General features: G+C 60.1%; 3 protein-coding genes across 5 annotated transcripts; 2 read left to right on the forward strand and 1 right to left on the reverse strand.

The window, feature by feature from the left end:
- Positions 1–393: 393 nt before the first annotated feature.
- On the reverse strand, positions 394–6605 carry SCLY (selenocysteine lyase). 3 transcript variants are annotated; one of them, XM_072866959.1, is made up of 14 exons: positions 6488–6605; positions 5623–5711; positions 5436–5548; positions 5233–5333; positions 4917–5073; positions 4435–4562; positions 4160–4324; positions 3697–3803; positions 3317–3353; positions 2842–2925; positions 2574–2676; positions 2316–2391; positions 1455–1646; positions 394–642 (listed from the first exon to the last, which is right to left on the reverse strand). In XM_072866959.1, the coding sequence occupies exons 1-13, from the start codon at positions 6593–6595 to the stop codon at positions 1487–1489; spliced, it is 1428 nt and encodes a 475-aa protein (XP_072723060.1). In that variant the 5' UTR covers positions 6596–6605; the 3' UTR covers positions 394–642; positions 1455–1486. The 3 variants fall into 3 exon arrangements, 2 of the variants coding, with proteins under 2 accessions (XP_072723060.1, XP_072723059.1); XM_072866958.1 differs by having other exon boundaries at positions 6218–6595; XR_012043328.1 differs by lacking the exons at positions 394–642; positions 1455–1646; positions 2316–2391; positions 2574–2676; positions 2842–2925 and adding an exon at positions 3992–4071 and having other exon boundaries at positions 3338–3353; positions 6218–6595.
- LOC140654034 (uncharacterized) lies at positions 6605–11457 on the forward strand. Its single transcript, XM_072866960.1, has 2 exons — positions 6605–6744; positions 7836–11457. Exon 2 carries the CDS (start codon positions 7869–7871, stop codon positions 8715–8717), a length of 849 nt encoding a protein of 282 aa, XP_072723061.1. The 5' UTR covers positions 6605–6744; positions 7836–7868; the 3' UTR covers positions 8718–11457.
- Positions 11458–11584: 127 nt separating this feature from the next.
- AIRE (autoimmune regulator) lies at positions 11585–17179 on the forward strand. The gene is made up of 11 exons (XM_072867345.1): positions 11585–11707; positions 11881–14552; positions 14651–14825; positions 14933–15085; positions 15200–15271; positions 15377–15490; positions 15614–15738; positions 15902–15979; positions 16305–16420; positions 16493–16702; positions 16797–17179. Exons 2-11 carry the CDS (start codon positions 14412–14414, stop codon positions 16960–16962), a joined length of 1350 nt encoding a protein of 449 aa, XP_072723446.1. The 5' UTR covers positions 11585–11707; positions 11881–14411; the 3' UTR covers positions 16963–17179.
- Positions 17180–17419: the final 240 nt, after the last annotated feature.

The raw sequence follows: 17419 nt of genomic DNA on the forward strand, positions 1-17419 counted from the left end.
AAACTAAAAAGAAAAGATTGCATTTGAGAGTGAGGTGTGAGCAGTGGTGCTAACGCTGAACAGCCTGGCAGGCATCCAGTGACTTTAAGTCAGTGTGCATGGGTCCTAACACTTCAGTTAGAAATTAGATTTACAAAAAGCCCCGGGGTTTTATGGTTCCGAATAGTATTCCTGGCCGTGCTAATGTATGGCTAGTAAAGAGAAAGACCAGCATCTAAGAATCTGTGTCCACAGGCTCCATGCCAACCAGGACCAGCAGACATCTCCCCGCCCCAGCAGACTGTTCTGGGACACGAGCATTTTCTGAGGGAAAAGACATCGCTCAGATGACCCCAACCCCCCCAGCTTCCCCCATGGAAAACACCATGGAAAATAGATTTTACTTGGGAAAAAGCCACAGCAGCAGCAATCACTTTTATTCCTATGAATATCCAGGGAGACCAGGTTCCCTGACATCAGTCACACCAGCCAACAACGCTCCTAATCCGTGTGACACTTGTGTCCTCCTATGTCAGTGATGAGAGCGACCGCTGGGGCAACGCAGGGAAGACACATTTCCTCGGGTGCTGGCACAGTTACGGCTGCCCTTAAAACTCTGTTTCCTTTAGGAGCATGTGGAGCCAGCAACAGGAGCTCTGCCCTCTGTAGGAAGGACAGGAGGAAGGGTAGCAGGTAATGCAATACAGTGCTGGGAAAGCCGTGCCCAACACCTTCCCAGCCAAAAAACCCTTTGGTGGCTTAGGGCCCCTGGCAGGGGCAGGGCAATTCCCAGCCCAGAATCTTGCTGTGCTTCTATCCTCGTTTCCCTCTGGGGCAGATGGTATTTCCTCCTCTGAGTGATAAGGCAGTGGGAAAGCTTCCTTTGTGGAAAGCAACCAGGTCAAAAGGCTCCATCTATGGCTTCCGTGCCTGTTACGCTCTGGAGGGAGTCGAGCTTTGAGACTCCATCATGCCAACATGCATGCACACAGCCAGCTGGGTACGTGCTGCCAAGCGAGGAGCACCTGACAGCGAGACTCCCCAAATGCCTGCACCGTGCAGTGGGGACGACAGAGTCCTGAGCAAGCTCTTGAGGAGCTGCCCCAGCCCCAAAGCGGCAAAGCCCCCTCCTCAGCACGGCTCCCCGCTGCCTCCAGCACCTGCGCTAGCTTCTCGGCTCGAGCTGCACGTGCTGCAGAGCCGTGCCAGCCCTGCCATGATCCCTGTGAGCGCAAGCTGATATACAGCTAAGCAGACCTAAGAGCACATTGCTGCTGAAACGGGTGATCCCACTTCCTCCTCCTGCCACCACCAGCCGCCACCTCCCCAACGTCTGATCCACGATCACAAACTGCAGGCTAGGTCAGTTTGACTTAGGGATTGGCGCAAAACTAATCCTGCCAAAACCCGAGCCCAAACTGGCACAGGCAGCCAGCACCCCGGGGCCAAGCAGGGCACAATCCCATCCTGAGAACCTGGGCAATGGCTGGGGAGCAGTTCCCGGGGTCTACAGGGCTTGCTCCTGGTCCAGCTGCGCCACAGCCTGCACGAGGTCCTGCACAACCAGGTCCACATCTGCCCGGGTGGTGTCTCGCCCCACACTCAGCCGCAAGGCGTTCTGTGCCACGTCGTAGGGGATCCCACAGCTGAGCAGAATTGAGGAGGGCCTGAAACACAGACACGGGGGTGAGCAGGTTTAAATCGAAGGCTGAGGAAGGACATGCATCACCAGAAAGCTTCACCAAGCCATAAGAGGGAGCACATCTGCACATGCACTCCAGGCAAACCTGTCTCCTGCACAGCACCCTGCTTGCTTTCTGAAGGCACCTGCTCCCACTGGGCTTGTTGTCCTATGGTGGATCTGGCTCCTACACTCCAAGGAAGAACCTCTCCCGTGTCCCCAAGGCTTGGCAGCTCTGCCACATCTACAGGGCATTGCTCTAGACCAGGCCAAAAGCACCTGCTGTCCCTCCACACCCCCAAAGGTGCCTGCTGGAAACCCAAATTGGGCTTGAGCGGGTGAGCCAGGCACACACGGACATAAGGCAGACTCTCTTCCGGCAGTGCCAGACATTGAAGACTACTTCCAAGCTCAGCTGGATCACCAAAGCCAGGAGGGACAAAGTCCTTCCAAGCAGCAGTCAAGCATTCCAGCTGTGTCTCCTGCAATAACCTCCTTCGCAGCCCTTCAGCCCCTCTAGAAAGCTCTGCACCCTCTTTGCTCCAGGTGACACTGCCCACAGCCACCCATGGTCCCTCTCCCTGTCCTATTTCCCTCCCTCCCACCTGCCCTCCTCTGGGAAGACACCCTGGGCCTGGCAAAGCCAGCTGCTTACCGATCCCCCTTCTCAGAGTGGCAGGCAGCCCCAACGCTGGCGAGAAGCATCTTGCAGCGAGACAGCACCCTTCGCCCTGCAGCACACACAAGCACAGGTCTCCAAGCGCCCAGGCTCTCTCTGAGGGCCACTGCCTGCCTCATCTCCCTGCCCAAGCCACTGCTGAGCGCCCACCGGTCTCTAGCCGCAGGGTGCTGTGCAGGGCAGGTGCTTGGCTCCGTGGGCACCATCGTGGGGCAGCGGTGGGGTAAGAGCTACCTTGAAGACCTGGGCCCAGGATGGAAAAGTTAGAGGTGTTGCAGAGTCGCTTGGAGCCCGTAAAGTGGCTGTTGAGGTGGATTCTCTGCTTCCCAAAGGAGTCCTGGAGAAATCAGAGGGCTGTGAACCACTCTGGGATTGCGAGCAGCTCTGTCCTGATGAGGAGATGGCAGGGCCAGAGGGACACATCCACCCTGGCTCCAGGCCCTGCACTCTGCAGGCTGAGACCCCGGGAGGGGAGAGACAAACAGGAACCAGGTCTACTCACCTCCAGCCTGGCCTCCAGGTAATCCCGAACATCCCGCATATGAGCCTCATAGGCCTCCCAGTTCTTGCTCACTAAGTCTGCAGCCTGAGGAGAGAAAACCCAGACAGGCTCCGTCAGCAACTCCCCAACACCTCCCTCCATGCACGGCCCCCTGGCACGTGAGTCCAGCCCAGGAACAGCCTCTGCAATTGCCAGGTCCCCTGCATCCCCCAACAGCCTCTACGGTGCCTGGCGCCACGTGAGCTGCCTGACCGCCCACTGCCAGGGCTGCAAACCCTGCAGCAAGTGCTCTGAAGCACCTCCTTTAACTGGCACCAGAAAGCCCCATCTCCTTTCCCAGTAGTTCACCCACCACCCTCCTGCGCTCCGAGTTTGTCACTTCTAATGACCAGGGAGCACAGGTGGCTGTCTCAGTGCTGGCTCCACCAGGCAGTACCCCCAGGGAACTGCTCACCTGTGACCATCACTGACTCACCTGGCCGAGGCCAGCAATCATTGGGGTGTTCTCAGTGCTGGAAGGGAAGAGGGAGCAGTGAGTTATTTCTCCAGACCAGAAAGCCAACTCAGGGCACAGACATTCCCTGTGTGGGACCCCTCACCGCTGGCAGGGGGTCCTGGACACCTCTCTGAGGTGGCTGGGAAGGGGGCAGTTCCACCCTGCCGTTCCTCCCGTGGCAAAGCCTGTGCACCAGGCTCCCGCAGTTCCCACGCACGGATCCATCTCCCTGTGCTGGGCTGCCCGCCCCAGGGCTGGCAGGTGACACAGCTGCCAGCTCAGCTTGGACTAAGTAGCCACATGTGGTTTGGCCACCAGCCCGAGGCCCAGGTCTCCAGACTACCACCCAGCCACCTTACCCCGGCCGGAAACTCCTCTCCTGTCCGCCTCCGAAGAGCATGGGGTGCAGCGGGGTGGTGGTGCCGGGACCGCGCACATACAGCGCGCCGATCCGCGGGCCATAGAACTGCGGGGAGAAACAGCCACGGTGATCCTGGGAACACTGCTAGGTGTTCCTTTCCTGTACTCCTGCCCAAATCTGAGTGCCCTGCAGTGCTGACCCCTGCCCATCTCACAGGCACAGACTGCTGCAGAGCCATCCTCCGCCCTTGGCCTCCTCCTGCTCCCCCTTCCAGATAGGTCCCCCTGACTCACAGGAGCCTTGTCACTCAGATGAAGACTGTCTTCAGAACACCATCCAGCAGGAAAACTTTGGCCACTGATGAGGCATCAAGCTGTGGAGGGCACCCAAAGTCTCCCTGGCACCCCAACAGGGCATCTTAGAGGGCGAACAGCGGCTGGGCCACGTGAACAGGGCCATACCTTGTGTCCCACAATGGTGAGGTAGTCCACCCCCAGCTCCTGCACGTCCACGCGCCCCTTGCCAATCATCTGCGCCGCATCTGTGTGCACCAGGATCCTGGGCAGCCCCTCTGCCACTCTCCGCTGATTGAGGGCATGGACGTGCTGGCTCAGCTCCGCAACAGGCTGGTGGGAGGGAAGAGAGTCTGCATCCCAGGGACCGTCTGCTCCCCTTTATCAAGCACCTTTTTGTGAGGATGTCCCCACCCCATCCCACTTGCTGCCCACAGACTCACCATGATGACCCCAGTCTCGTTATTGGCCAACATGATGGAAACCAGGCAGGTGGTCGGCCGGATGGCGGCAAGGACGTCGTCCACCTCAGCCCGCCCGCTTCGTGGGGACACAGGCACAAAGGTGGCCTCTGCAAGCCAAGAAACAAGCCCTGAGGTTTACTGGGAAGCCCAACAGCGCCCAGGGCTGCCTGCGCCCCACTGAGCAGGCAGGAGAGCTGTACAGGCAGCTGGTGCACAAGCAGAGAGAATGGTGGCTCTTGGGGCTGGCCTTGGATGCCAAGAGGGTAACGCACCCAGCTTGAGGGAACGGGGGCACTATGTGGGGAGTCAGTGCCCTTTGCGGGGAGGAAGGGGAACATCATGGAGCAAGTGGGTCCCCGCCCTCCTCCACAAAAATGCCAGCGGAGAAGAGCCCCCCTCACAAACCCCAGTCTGCGGCCAGATGTCCCCAGCCTGTCCCCTGCGGTCCCTCTGCTGCTCACCTGCCAGGCTCTCCTTCACCAGCTGCTCCAGCGGCAGGCGGATGGAGTCGTGCTCCACGCTCGACGTCACGATGTGCGGTGTCCCCCCGCTGTCCCCCGGCCCGGCCTGGCTTTCGCAGAAGTGCCTGTGGGCGGTGTGGATCACCATGTTGTTTGCCTGAGGAGAGGAAGGCAGAGGGGAAAATGAAGGCCCAGAGGGAGCGCAGCGCCCTTTGTCCCCTCCCTCCTCATCGCCACTTGCTTGAGAGGAGGTGGCAGGCAGGGGCGCCCGGGAAGGGGGGTCACTACCCCGCACAGAGATCGCGGCCGCTCCCACCTCCGTGCCCCCCGAGGTAAAGACGATGTCTTCCGGCCGGCCTCCCACCATCCTCGCCAGGCTCTCCCGAGCGCTGCCGACGAACTCCTTCGCCTTCCTGCCTGCGGGACGAGACCCAGCAGCTCTGCCGTGGGCTCCTGTGGCCATGGGGCTCGGCCTGGCCACAGCAGGGAGCCAACACGGCAGCTCCCCCGGGCCCCTACCTGCAGGGTGGGAGCTGCTGGGGTTGCCCCAGGCCTGGCACATGGCGTCCTGCACGGCCCGGGCCGCCTCGGGGGCCAGGGGGGTGGTGGCGTTGTGGTCCAGGTAGACCCCCCTGCGGGGACAGGTGGCGGGTGAGGGTGGTGCCGGGGGGCGGGGAGGGGGAGATGGGGCAGGGCTGGGTCTCACCCCTCTGACGCATCGCGCCGCACCTCCGCCGGCTCTGTCCCGGTGCCCATCGCTGCCGTCACCGTCGCCATCCCACTGCCACCACCGCCCTGGCACCATGGGGCACAGAGGTGTGGGCGCCCACGGCGGGGACCTGGCAGCTGCCCTGCCTGCCCCACTGCCACGGCACCACCAATCACATCCCTCCTGCCTGCCCCGCTGCCACGGCACCACCAATCACATCCCTCCTGCCTGCCACGCTGCCACGGCACCACCAATCACATCCCTCCTGCCTGCCCCACTGCCATGGCACCACCAATCACATCCCTCCTGCCTGCCCCACTGCCATGGCACCACCAATCACATCCCTCCTGCCTGCCCCGCTGCCACGGCACCACCAATCACATCCCTCCTGCCTGCCCCGCTGCCACTGCATCCACCAATCAGATTCCTCCTGCCTGCCCCACCGCCGTTGTGTCCACCAATGAGCTCCCTCCCTTCTTCCCTCCATCACGGCATTAACCAATCAGCTCCCTCTCCCCTGCCCCACAGTAATAGCATCTGCCAATCAGCTCCCTCCTTCCTCCCTTCCCCGGCGCCATGACGCCCCCCCCACCCGCCAATCCGCTCCCCGCCGCCTGGGCAGCGGCCAATCAGCTCCCGTCATCCTCGCGGCCCGCACTGCGCCCGCCCATTGGCCGGGGGACCCCGAGGCTGCGGGGCTCCCATTGGCCCCCGGCAGGCGGCGCCCGCGGCGCAGCCAATCGGCTCCGCGCGGGACCTGCGGGGGACCCTCCCCACCCCCCGCCAGGGGGCGCCGGGGGCGGGGGGGGCCGCCCGCGCGCGGGCTGGGGGTGTCGGGGCCGCGGCACCGCCGCACGCTCACTCTCACGTGCCGCTCTCCCCTCCCCGCGCGGCCAATCCCGCGGCCCGTGCCGCCGCGCCGGGCGGAAGGGGCAGGCGCCAGGCGGAGCGCACTTCCGGCGCGCACCATCGAGACGCGCGCGGCGGGGCGGCCCTTCCGGGAGAGGGCGGGCGGGAGCCGCCGCGGCGCTGCCCCTCTCCAAGATGGCGGCCGCAACCTCGGCCTGTTCCCCCCGCTCCTTCCTGCGCAGGCTCCGCAGACCCCCCTCCAAGATGGCGGTGAGCCCCGGGGAGGGGAGGGGCCGGGCCGGGCCGGGGGCAGGGCGCGCCAGGCTCCGCCGACCCCCGCCCGGGGCCCGCGGCCCGCAGGAGGCCGCAGGCGGGGCGGGCGGGCGGCGCCCGGGGCCCTCCCGGTACCGCGCCGTGACTCAGCGCTGCGGGGGGCTCCGGGCCGCGGGGAGGGGGCAGCCGCCCCGGCCCCGCTCCCCCGGTGGCGGACCCGCAGCCCCCGGCGCGCCCCCGCCTCCGGGAGCCGCCGGCCGAAGGGGGGGGGGGGGCGCCGAGGCGGCGGGAGGCCCGCGGGCCTGCCCGGGGCCCGCGACGGGCCCCGCGTCCTCGGCGGGCCCGAGCCTCATGGTTCCCCGGGCCCCCTCGGCCGGGCCGGCGGCGGGCGGAGGGGCCGAGCCGCGGCGGAAGAGCTGCGGGCTGCGAAGCTGCTCGCCCCGGCTCCCCGCGCCGCCTGCGCGACCGGGAAAAGTGCCAGTCATGCTGCGGGGCAGGCCGGGCCTAGGCCGGGCCGCAGCGGGCTGCGATGAGTAATCCGCAGCCGAGGCCTGGGTGCTGCGGGCGGTGTCTCGGTCGGGGGGCAGGGAGGGGTGGAGGGCACCGGCAGGGCGAGCCGCTGTTTCGGGGCCGCTCCCGGGGAGGGGGCCAGGCGAGAGGAGCCGCGGGGGAAGCGCGCTCGCCCGCTGCAGGCAGCCCCGTACCGGCGCAGGGGGAACCGCGCAGCGCTGCGGTGCAGCCGGTGTGGAGGCATGCCTGGCTGCGCCCGCCGGCGTTAGCCGGTGCCCTAGGCGGCCTTGATTTGCTGTAATTTACACTATGAAGTCCAGAACCCAATTAAAAGCTAATTAGCATAAACAAACACACCGATTTAGGCTTTAAGAACCGCACGGAGAAGCGAGAGAGTCTCGACATGCAGATGTTTAAATGGGCTGGGCTAGCACAGCAGCCGTCCAACAGCAACGGAGTACGCTGTAAAATCCCAGATCTTATTGGTCTGAGCCTGTTTTCTCCTCTGTTTATTTTTGCTGCAGAAAAAAAAAGCTTCATTTGACGTACTCCTTTCCCCCCCCCCCCTCGTCTTTCAGATTATGTCATAACTACAAGATAAACGAGCAGTGATGGAATCACTGGATACCGAGGTGAGAGCACGGAAGACTCTGGGGACTGTTGAATATGTAGAGTCTTCGGGTTTCACCCAGGGAATACTGCCAACCAAGAAGGATGTGGTTCAGAATATGCTGTATTTATTGCAGCCCAAAAGAGCTGGCCAGGCCCAGCGGTCCAAAGAGGATGCGGCCCAGTTGCTCGCAGAGCACCTGCAAGAGCACTGGTTGGTTTGCAACTTGCACACCATCGCAACGCAAAACATAAAGAAACTTATCCTCAAAATGTACGAGGAGTTTACCAGATTGTATCAGACCAGAAAGCAGAGACAGAACCAGGCTTTTACCGAGCGAGCAGACAAATTCAATGAGAGTTCGGAGAAGCTCTTTGACGTATTTTGCACAGACACGCAGACGAGAAATAAACTGGAGGAATACAGTGGAATAAAAATGACTAGCATCGAGTGGAAGTTTCTTGAAGATCAAAGAAGCGAAAGAAAAATGTACTATGAAGATTTCACAGACAAGCAAGAACTGAAGATGATGGAAAGAAGACAAAAGATACAATGTCTGGAGCACTTCAGAAAACTCGCCAAGGAGGAGAAGGAAGGAAACAAAGCAAAGGAAATGAAATACAAAAGTGACGAGCAATCAGACGAAGGCACGAGTGTGGATGAATCCTACCCTGCGGAGGAGGAGAATGGCGGGGCTCCGGCCTTCTCACTGCGGGGCAGAAGGAAGCGCCGGTGCACCGCAACTCCTGCGAGCGCCGCCATGCCCCTGGAGTGCCAGCATATACGGATGAGCATCAGGAGAGTTAGGCCTGGGTTCTACGAGACTGTGGAGAAGGTCAAAAACTGCTAGCGCATGCCGCGGTCGGCAGGCAGAGCTGCTGGAGTACGAGGTGGCAATGCACACGTTAGGCAAGTTTGAAATCCCACCATCAATTGGAATTGATTGTTGTAGATCCCCAAGCCAGAGCTCAGGAACGTCCTGCCTCCGGGGAAGAGCACTGGGACGATGACAACAGCGGCAAGGACTAAAACACGTGAATTTGGAAGGATAAGTAGTCAGCGGCTAATAATGCGAAGGCTCAAACACAGCAGATGATCTAAGGTTACGTAGCATATAAGCCTCTTCTTCCAAGGTCCTGTCTACATCAGTGGGTTTTTGGAAGTCTCTCACCATTTCAGAGCCAGTGGTGGCCTAACAGTACGAAACGGGACTCGGATTTACTGCAGGGAAATGACTTGGACTTGTTGTTAATAGAAAATTTGTGTGCTGAAAAGCCCTAAATCCTGCCGGTTTTGGTGGGAGTGAAAAGTGCTCAGCCCCTTTCAGCAGAGTTTGGCATTTCTGCAAGGAAGGAAACTGGTTTTCAGCTTGTATTACCCAGTCCCGGAGAGGCACCCTGCGGTTTTGTGAAGGGATTGCTCTCTTGCTTGAGGAGGGGGAGAGAGAGATCAGGAGACGTTTGAGTGCTTTGGCTGTAAAAGCATTGTTGATTCTGAATGTTTATTCTAGATTCTATTTTAATGATGTTTCCTTGATCGGGATAAACCTTCCCATAATTGGATGACTTTTAACGTGAAGTCCCTAATCTAGGATCTGAGGTGTGAATCCTAAATTAAGTGGTAATGTTTTATCTTCGGGGGGGTGGGGGGGTAAGACAGGACGAAGGATGCAAATTGCATTATTTAGGTTTAAGATGGGAAGAATTTTATGAACTGTTATCCTGCCTTCTTAGGATGTAGGGAAGAAAAAGCCTTCCCAGGTGTGGGTAGCTGTGGTATTTACAGCAAAAGGCACCTGAATCTGGGCTTGCTTTTCCACCCCCCAAGGTTCGTGCAGACCAGCAGGGTGGAAACGGTAGTTTTCCACCCAGAGTTTTGTTTGAACAAAGTGTAACCCTCTTGCCCACTTACATCCTGAGCAGTGATGAGTCTGTGATTTTTAGATACCCGCAGTATGAGGGTATCTGCTGTTTTTAGTTAGAGTAGCTTTACTGGTTTTTAAAGATGAGAGACTTGAACTTTCAGTGAAAACCAGTGCTGGAGATCTCTCTAGTGAGATTCACAAACCTTGCCGGACTACACTGAAAATTAAAAACCCCAAGTCTCTATTTGTCCACAGAAGTTCTCTGGTAGAAAGAGCGCAAACTTGCCTGGTTTTCAGATTTACCTTTCAGTGTGAACGTTGGTTTCCCCACTCCAGTATCTCAGCTTTTCCCCATTTCTTTCCTCTCTGTCCTGCACATCATTTTACTGACGTTAACTCGTGCTGTTTCATTCTTTGGCTTTTGCTCCCTTTAACAATAAATGCATGTACAAATAATTTTGACAGTTCCTTTACTTTTGATGAATCAGTTCTTGGACTGCTTTGAAGTCCTATGCCAAAGGAGGAATGAAACGCAAATTAGCTGCTGGTCCAGTTGGGACACAGCAGAGCTAATGAGCGCAAGAGGAGGCGGCAGCCCCGGCCATGCTGCTCAGGCAGGCTCCGGTGTACCTCCTCTCCGTCCCTCCGCCTGTGGACGGATCCGTCCGGCTCCGAGCGATGCATCGGCTCCCCAGTGACCTTGCTCGTTAGTAATTGCCGGGATCCTTATTCTGTGTCTCTGAGAAGTTCTTCATGGTAAGTTGCTTCAAAATATTTAGTGAACTCAGTGTATTCCGCATCACTCGTAGTGTCGTTACAGGTTTAATAGCATGCACCCACGTTCTGCAACACCCTTCAGCCTCTGCTGCTTGAGAGTTTGCAGCCCTCTCTCTCCTCCTCTCTCTGACGTGCTTCACTGACTTTCCCCGTGCAAATTATGTCACGTTTAAACTATTTGCCTTCCAGCCCTGACGTGCTGGACTTGAGCCTCTCACTGGGCTTTTACACCAGCAGCTCTGTTTCAGCAGGGAATATAGCCAAGCTCGGACCTCGCCGAAGTAGAATTTTTTTAATAACTGCTGTAAAACCCCCTTTGTATTACAAATATAGCTGACAGTATAAATGCTCGTGTGTAAAGCAAATCCACCAGGGTTGTCTCGAATACAGAACACAGCTGTATAGTGCTTTATGATTTTCAGGGATTCAGGGAATTTAAGGTTGTCAAATCTGACTTCCTGTATACCACAGGGAATTACATTTCATTCAGAAGCCCCACACTCAGCCTACTAGTTTCAGTTTAACTGACGCGTCTTGCAGAAAGTCGAGCTGAAGACGTCAGAAGTCTGCTGTCTTCCTCAGTTATACACTTAGTGTATAACACCTTCACTGTTTTAAAAAAGAAAAAAAAGCAAAAAAACCCCTCCGACCATCTTCTAGGCTGTGATTCTTTTCATGACATCTTGTACAGGCTGACCAGTGTTTATTGCATTTAAATCATATTTGTTTTTTTAACTGGGTTTGACTGTGGATAGAGCCAAAGCCTGGCTCTGTTTCTGCTGCAACAGGGGGAAAATTTCTAAATGATGTATTCTGATTACTCTTCTTTGGGACCATGGTGCCTTTTTAATCAGGACAGTAAATCTTGTCCCAGGATTCTGTACTTTTGTACGTTAACGGTTGTTGACTTTCCTATTTTGGTGTGTCCCAAATAAATTAATATAACATACCTCTGGGCTTTTGTTTCTTCTTTCTAAAGGGGGAGGAAAGAGGAAACTGAAGCTAAAATAAATCTTCTCTACTCCAGCTCTCCCTCCCAGGCTGTTGCAGGAGCAGCCATGAAGCGTGCAGGTGGACCCACTCTCATCTGGACCACGTGGGGCAGCGGTAGGGAAGCTGCTAGAAATGGGAGTCTAGGATCAGGGCCCCACCTGGAGCCCTTTTTTTACCAAAAATGCTGGAGCCTGGAGCAGCCAAAGGTAAGGGGATGAAACTTCTGTGCATGGCGGCAGCGTTTCACTTGGGCTCTTGGTGTGCTTCAGGCACGGGGAGATCAGTATTGGAGAGAAGGGGGGAGGGCACCCTGCCTTCCTGGGGTGGTCCTGCAGGTGGGTTCCTCACTTCTGCCTGTTCTCTCCTGACTGTGATTCAGGGATGTGTTGTACAAGATGAGCACGGGGGAGGTGGTGTCCAAGAGACACGCAGGGCGATGGTTTGCACCACGGGACCTCGGCGTGGAAGGAAAATGGGAAAGGAAGAAGGGCTGGAAAGGGTGCGTTTGCTTCAACAGCTTTTCGTGGGAGGAGGGAACCAAGGTGCATCCCTGGGGCTACAAATGCCGAGTTAGTGATTTAGCTGGGTGTTTGTGGAGAAACATCTTCAGTTTTTGCAGTCAGATTTGAGCTCAAAGTGACCTCACCTACCTTGAACCTTTCTCTCTGATTTCTGCAAGGGGAGCAATAGAAAAGAGAGGGCATCCCAAAACCTGAGCGTGGCCAGGCTCCTTTGCGCCCCAGCAGCCAGGGAGGGCTCATGCCAGCCCCAGGGAGGGTTTTACACCCCTCTGCAAGCGAAAGCTGACTTTCCACAGCCCTCACAAGTACTTTACAGCTGCCAAGGTCTGCTCTAAGTGAGGTCATGCAGAAATACCCACCTGATCTCCCAGGACGTACATGCCTCTTCACATGGCACCTGGCAGCTGCTGCTCTGCCCTCTGCGTAGCGTCTCAGAAAGCGGAAGGAACACGAAAAAAAAAACCCAAAATGCAAATTATTGCACTACTGAGCGGGCTGGATGAGAAAACAATCTGTCCATGATTCAGAGCACAGAAACAGTCACAAAGCTGGAATTTTAAACAAGTCTGAGCCCAGCACTGTGGGCACACGGCTTGCCACTGTGTTGGGCAGCACTTGGAGCTCCCGTAACCACGGGCGGGTGGGCACAGGGAGGGGACTGGCACCAGCTACCCTGCAGCAAGCGCTGGAGCCTTGTCCTGGAGGTGCCAGACAGCTTAACGCAGGGTGACAGTGACAAATTGTGGCTCTGCAGGTGGGACACTGGGGAAAACAGTTTTCCTGGGAAGGGTGGAGCAGACCTGTGAAACCATGTCATGAGCGTGCTTGTGCTCGGCACCTGTGGCCAGGCTGCAGGGGATCTCCAGGAGGGGAGATGAACCTCCTGTTTCACCTGACACCCGTGTTTTGTCCCCTGGGCGGGTGCATCAGGCAGGCAGTGGTGAAGCTGTCCCCACCATGGCAGCGCTGGACACTGAAATCCCAGCATGGGGCACAGCAACCCGGCACAGCGCCTGCCCAACCCCCTGGCTCCCGGTGCCTCCACAGGAAAAGTCACCCCAAATTCTGAAAGGAGCTTCAGGGCGAGCGTTTCCATGGGTAAACACAATTTATTAACCAGAAATGTATGAGGGTATTTCCTGCTCTTGTGGAGGGTGTTGTCTTGTTATTCTTCCTGAGTTTCTGGACAGCAGCCACCTCCTCCTGGCACAGCTTTGGAGCCAGCGGATACTGCCCCAGTCTTTTAGGATTTGCTGGTAACTGTTCCTACCTGTATCGCCTTGCAGTGGAGCATCCCCTCTTGCACCCCTTTCCCATCCCGCTCAGGTTGGGTTTTGCTGTATGGCGGCATCAGGCACTGCCCTGCAGCGTGGGGACGACTGTGCACAGCCACAGCACCCCTGGCTGCGCCTTCTGGGCAGCAGGGACACATCTCTGGAGGGAGAGAGACTGCAAATTAATCCTGGAGAATTTCCAAATGTTCAGGAAGAGGGATGGGAGCTTTGGAGCTTTCTCTTTCCCAACCAGAAAGCCAGAGTATGGAGCAGCCAGACCCCCAGATTTGTACGTCAGATGCTCTCAAGGAGCCATCTTCCCCCAGCTCCAAGTTTTTTTACAGCTGTGTATTTCCAGTGAAATCACTTTATTGCCAAATTTCCCAGAGTGGGTGATGACAGAGCTGCAGACAGTGCCTGCCCAGGTAATCCCCAGGCTCACTCGTGGTGCTGCCGTCACTCTGGCAGGCTGGAGGGCAGCAGTGTGATGCTTCAAGCGGGCCGTCTGCTTGTTCAGCATCCGTAATTGTACCCAAACGCACGTTTGTGGAGTTGCTTTGGTGTCAGTGCTTTCCTGCTGTCCCGCAGAAGGTGGTTTGCAGGTAGCCAGGGCAAATATTCCCATTTTCCCCCGCTGTCAGGATGTTACTTCACACGTGCTCCTGCGGCCGAGTTTCTGGATGAGAGAAGCAAGAGATGTGGAAAGTCCAGAAATTTTGGGGCAACGCCTGGCTGACTGTGGGGATGAGAGAGGCGGGGGCCCCTGCGCCAGCACTCTGGCTGACCCCCTCTCCCCAGCCACCCTGGGGTGGTCACCGTGGGGTTGGGTGTCCTTCACTGGCAGCAGCAGCTAACGTCACGCCAGCTGTTGGTGCCCCGGGCTGGGGAGCAGCCCGACCTCCAGCCGGGGCTGGGGACGCAGTGATACTGCGGGGGCAAGCCCAGCCACGCCGCAGGGACAGCCGGCGGCGGGAGGGGTGATCTCAGGTTACGCGGCCTCGTACAGAAATGAGTGGGGCTGCAGGATCCTGATGAGGTTACCGCTGTCGGCGGCCGGGGATTATTAAAGGGGAGCGTCGGGGCAGGCTGCTTGGCCCTGGCAGAGTCCCTGCAGCATGGCGGGACTGGGGGGCGAGGGGGACCTGCGGCACCTGCTGAAGCTGCACCGCACCGAGATCGCCATGGCAGTGGATGATGTCTTCCCGCTGCTGCACGGCCTGGCCGACCACGACATCATCCCCGAGCACGTCTTCAAGGTGGGGCTGCGGGGTGGGAGAGGACGTCCGTGCCACAGGGACTGGGGCTGGCTGGCGGCACCAGGGCGCGCGCTGATGGGCCACCATGGCATCGGCAGGAGACGCTGAGCCGGGCAGAGCGGGAGGGCTCCCACCGCGCTTTCCACGCGCTGCTCACCTGGCTGCTGGGCCGTGACGCCGCTGCCGTCCGCGACTTCTGGGCCGTCCTCTTCAAGGACTACAACCTGGAGCGCTACACTCGGCTCCGGCCCCTCCGCGGCACCTTCCCCAGAGGTAGGAGGGGGATGGACGGGGGGCACCGGCACCCCTGGGGGTTGCCAGCGGGCAGGAGTGACGCCCGGGGACGGCTGTGGCTGTCCCTCTCCCTGTCCCCTTTGCAGAGGTGGAGCTGGGGCGGCAGCGCCGTGGCAGGTGCCTCTCCCCCAGCCCCACAGCGCCGGCCCCGCACAGACCCCAAGGCAAGAGGAAAGCCCCCGAGGAGCGGGACGGGGCCCGAGCGGCACAGCCCTCCCCGCGTCACGCCGCTAGCCCGGGTACGTGGGACGAGATGAGACCTGGAGTGGGATGGAGATGGGGTGGGGCGCTGGGGGGTCCCCAAGGCACAGCGGGGTGCTGTGCCCCCCATGCCCACCCTCACAACCCCACAGGGCCCCTGGCGAAGGCGAGGACCGTGAAGAAGCCGGAGGGCGCAGATGCCCCCCGCACCCCTCGTGCCAGCGGTGAGTGCCGAACCCCCTGGCGCAGGGTCTGCCTGTGCACCCTGTTTGCCTGCAGCTGAGGGCAGGGGGGCTGCCCGCCCCGCTGAGCCGCCCCCCTGCCTGCAGCCCTCCAGGCGGTGGCTACCTCGGTGCAGAGAGCGGTGGCCGTGGCGGGCAGCGAGGTACCAATCACCCGTGGGGCCGTCGAGGGCATCCTCATCAAACACGTGCTGGAGCCGGGTAGGTGCAGCCCAGCCCGGCCGCCTTCCTGCCAAGTTGAGCCCCCAGGTTCAGAAGCCACCCCCGGGCAGGGGGATGGCAGGGAGGGGGCCGCACCAGCTCTTCTCTTGGCCTCTCTTGCAGGCAGCTCCAAGATGGGCAGCAAAGCCAGGGACGAGCCGTACGCCCCGGCCACCTGTGAGGAGCCCGGGGCCAGGAGCAGAAGCCGCAGCCTGAAGCCCCCCACCCGGCCCAAGGCATCCCAAAGTGTACAGACCCCACCACCACCCACTTTCACCCGCCCTTTGCAGCTGCCTGAGGCTGCAGCGGGGGTTCTCCCTGCCTGGCAGCACGGCCATGGCCCGGGGGCGTCCCCCGGCACCGGGCTGTCCCAGAAGCTCCCCCAAAACCCCTCTCCTGTCTCACCCGCAGAGCGGGGAGCCCCGACTGCACCCCCAGGGCCAGCTGCCGGCACCCACCATGCACAGCCAGGACTTTGCGCCCCACCAGGTGAGCCCCAGCACATCAGCGCCCCGACAGTCACCTGGTGAGCTGTGGGCTGTCAGGGTGTCCCCGGCATGTCCCTTTGGCCTGGCCGAGCCCAGGCAACCCAGCTGCCACCGGACTACAACCCCCCAAGAACAGGCAATCGCCGCCATGCAAGGGGTTGATGTGTTTGGTGCAGGGTGGGTGACGTGGGGGTAGGGGGCGAGGGGGCGGTGGGCGATGGGGTCCCCCGCCAGCACGAGCCCTGCCACGTCCGCGGGTGGAGGCTGTCTGCCGGTGCCCCCGGAGTGGTGGTGGCGGTGACCCCCTGCCCGCTTCCCTGGGCCAGGAGAACGAGGACGAGTGCGCGGTGTGTGGCGATGGTGGCGAGCTCATCTGCTGCGACGGCTGCCCCAGGGCCTTCCACCTCACGTGCCTGGTGCCCCCACTGCCCTGTGTCCCCAGGTGAGCCCCAGGGTGCTGTGGGGACCCCGGTGCCCCCCAGCTGTCCCTCACCGCCCCGTTCCGGCTGTGCAGTGGGACATGGCGGTGTGGCTCCTGCACGGCGAGCGCAGCCGAGCCAGGCCGGCTGCGGGAGGTGAACGTGGCTGCAGAGCAACCCCCCGAGATCTCAGGGGAGGAGGCATGTGGCGCCCGGCGGAGCGGAGGTGATGGGAGTGTCTGCGGCCGCTGCTTCACCCAGATCCCTACACCCCGACACTGCCTTGTGCCTGGTGGCGACCCTGGGTGAGCCCCCCGCCACCCCCCACATCCCAGCCTTAAACCCTTCTCCAGCGTGGGGGGCTGCCCCGATGGTCTGCGTCACCCCTGCCGGTTGTAGGGGGCTGCTGCTCTGCACGTCCTGCGCAGGCACCCCGGACACAGGCAGCCTGGAGAGCACGGCGGTGGCTGGCGACCACCCACTACAGGCAGCGAAGGTGGGTACAACCAGCACCCGGCCCTGGCGGAGGGCAACGGCCTGGGTGAGGCGGCAGTGCTGGGCATGAAGGGTGTGAGAGGCCGAGAAGCGATGGCTCGGGCTGGGTGAGGGATGGGCCGACTGTAGCTGGAGGTGAGGTAGCGAGGCCGCGCTGGAGGGGCCGTGAGCTCAGCCTGCACCAGGTGAGGGATTGAACCTGGCCACCAGCCCCGACCCGAAGGGGTGCGGGCAGAGGGCGGGCGGGAAGGCTGGCAGGACACGTCTCCTCCCGCAGGCGGAGGACGTCTCCCCAGGCAGCGACCCCACGCTGAGCAGGGACGAGCTTGACGCGCTCCTGGGTGAGGTATGGCACTCACGGAGATACCAACAGGCAGAGTCCAGCCACAGGGGACCATGTCTCCGATGTGACCCACAGCGTGCTGTCGGGCTGTGGATGGGGCAGGGAGATCTGGGACAGGCCGCGGTGGGGAGGGAGTGGGGTGGACAGGGAGAGTGACCCCAGGGGATGTCCCGCAGGGCGCCTG

This window comes from Ciconia boyciana, chromosome 7 (genome assembly GCF_034638445.1).
Source record: "Ciconia boyciana chromosome 7, ASM3463844v1, whole genome shotgun sequence".
Taxonomy (NCBI): Eukaryota; Metazoa; Chordata; class Aves; order Ciconiiformes; family Ciconiidae; genus Ciconia; species Ciconia boyciana.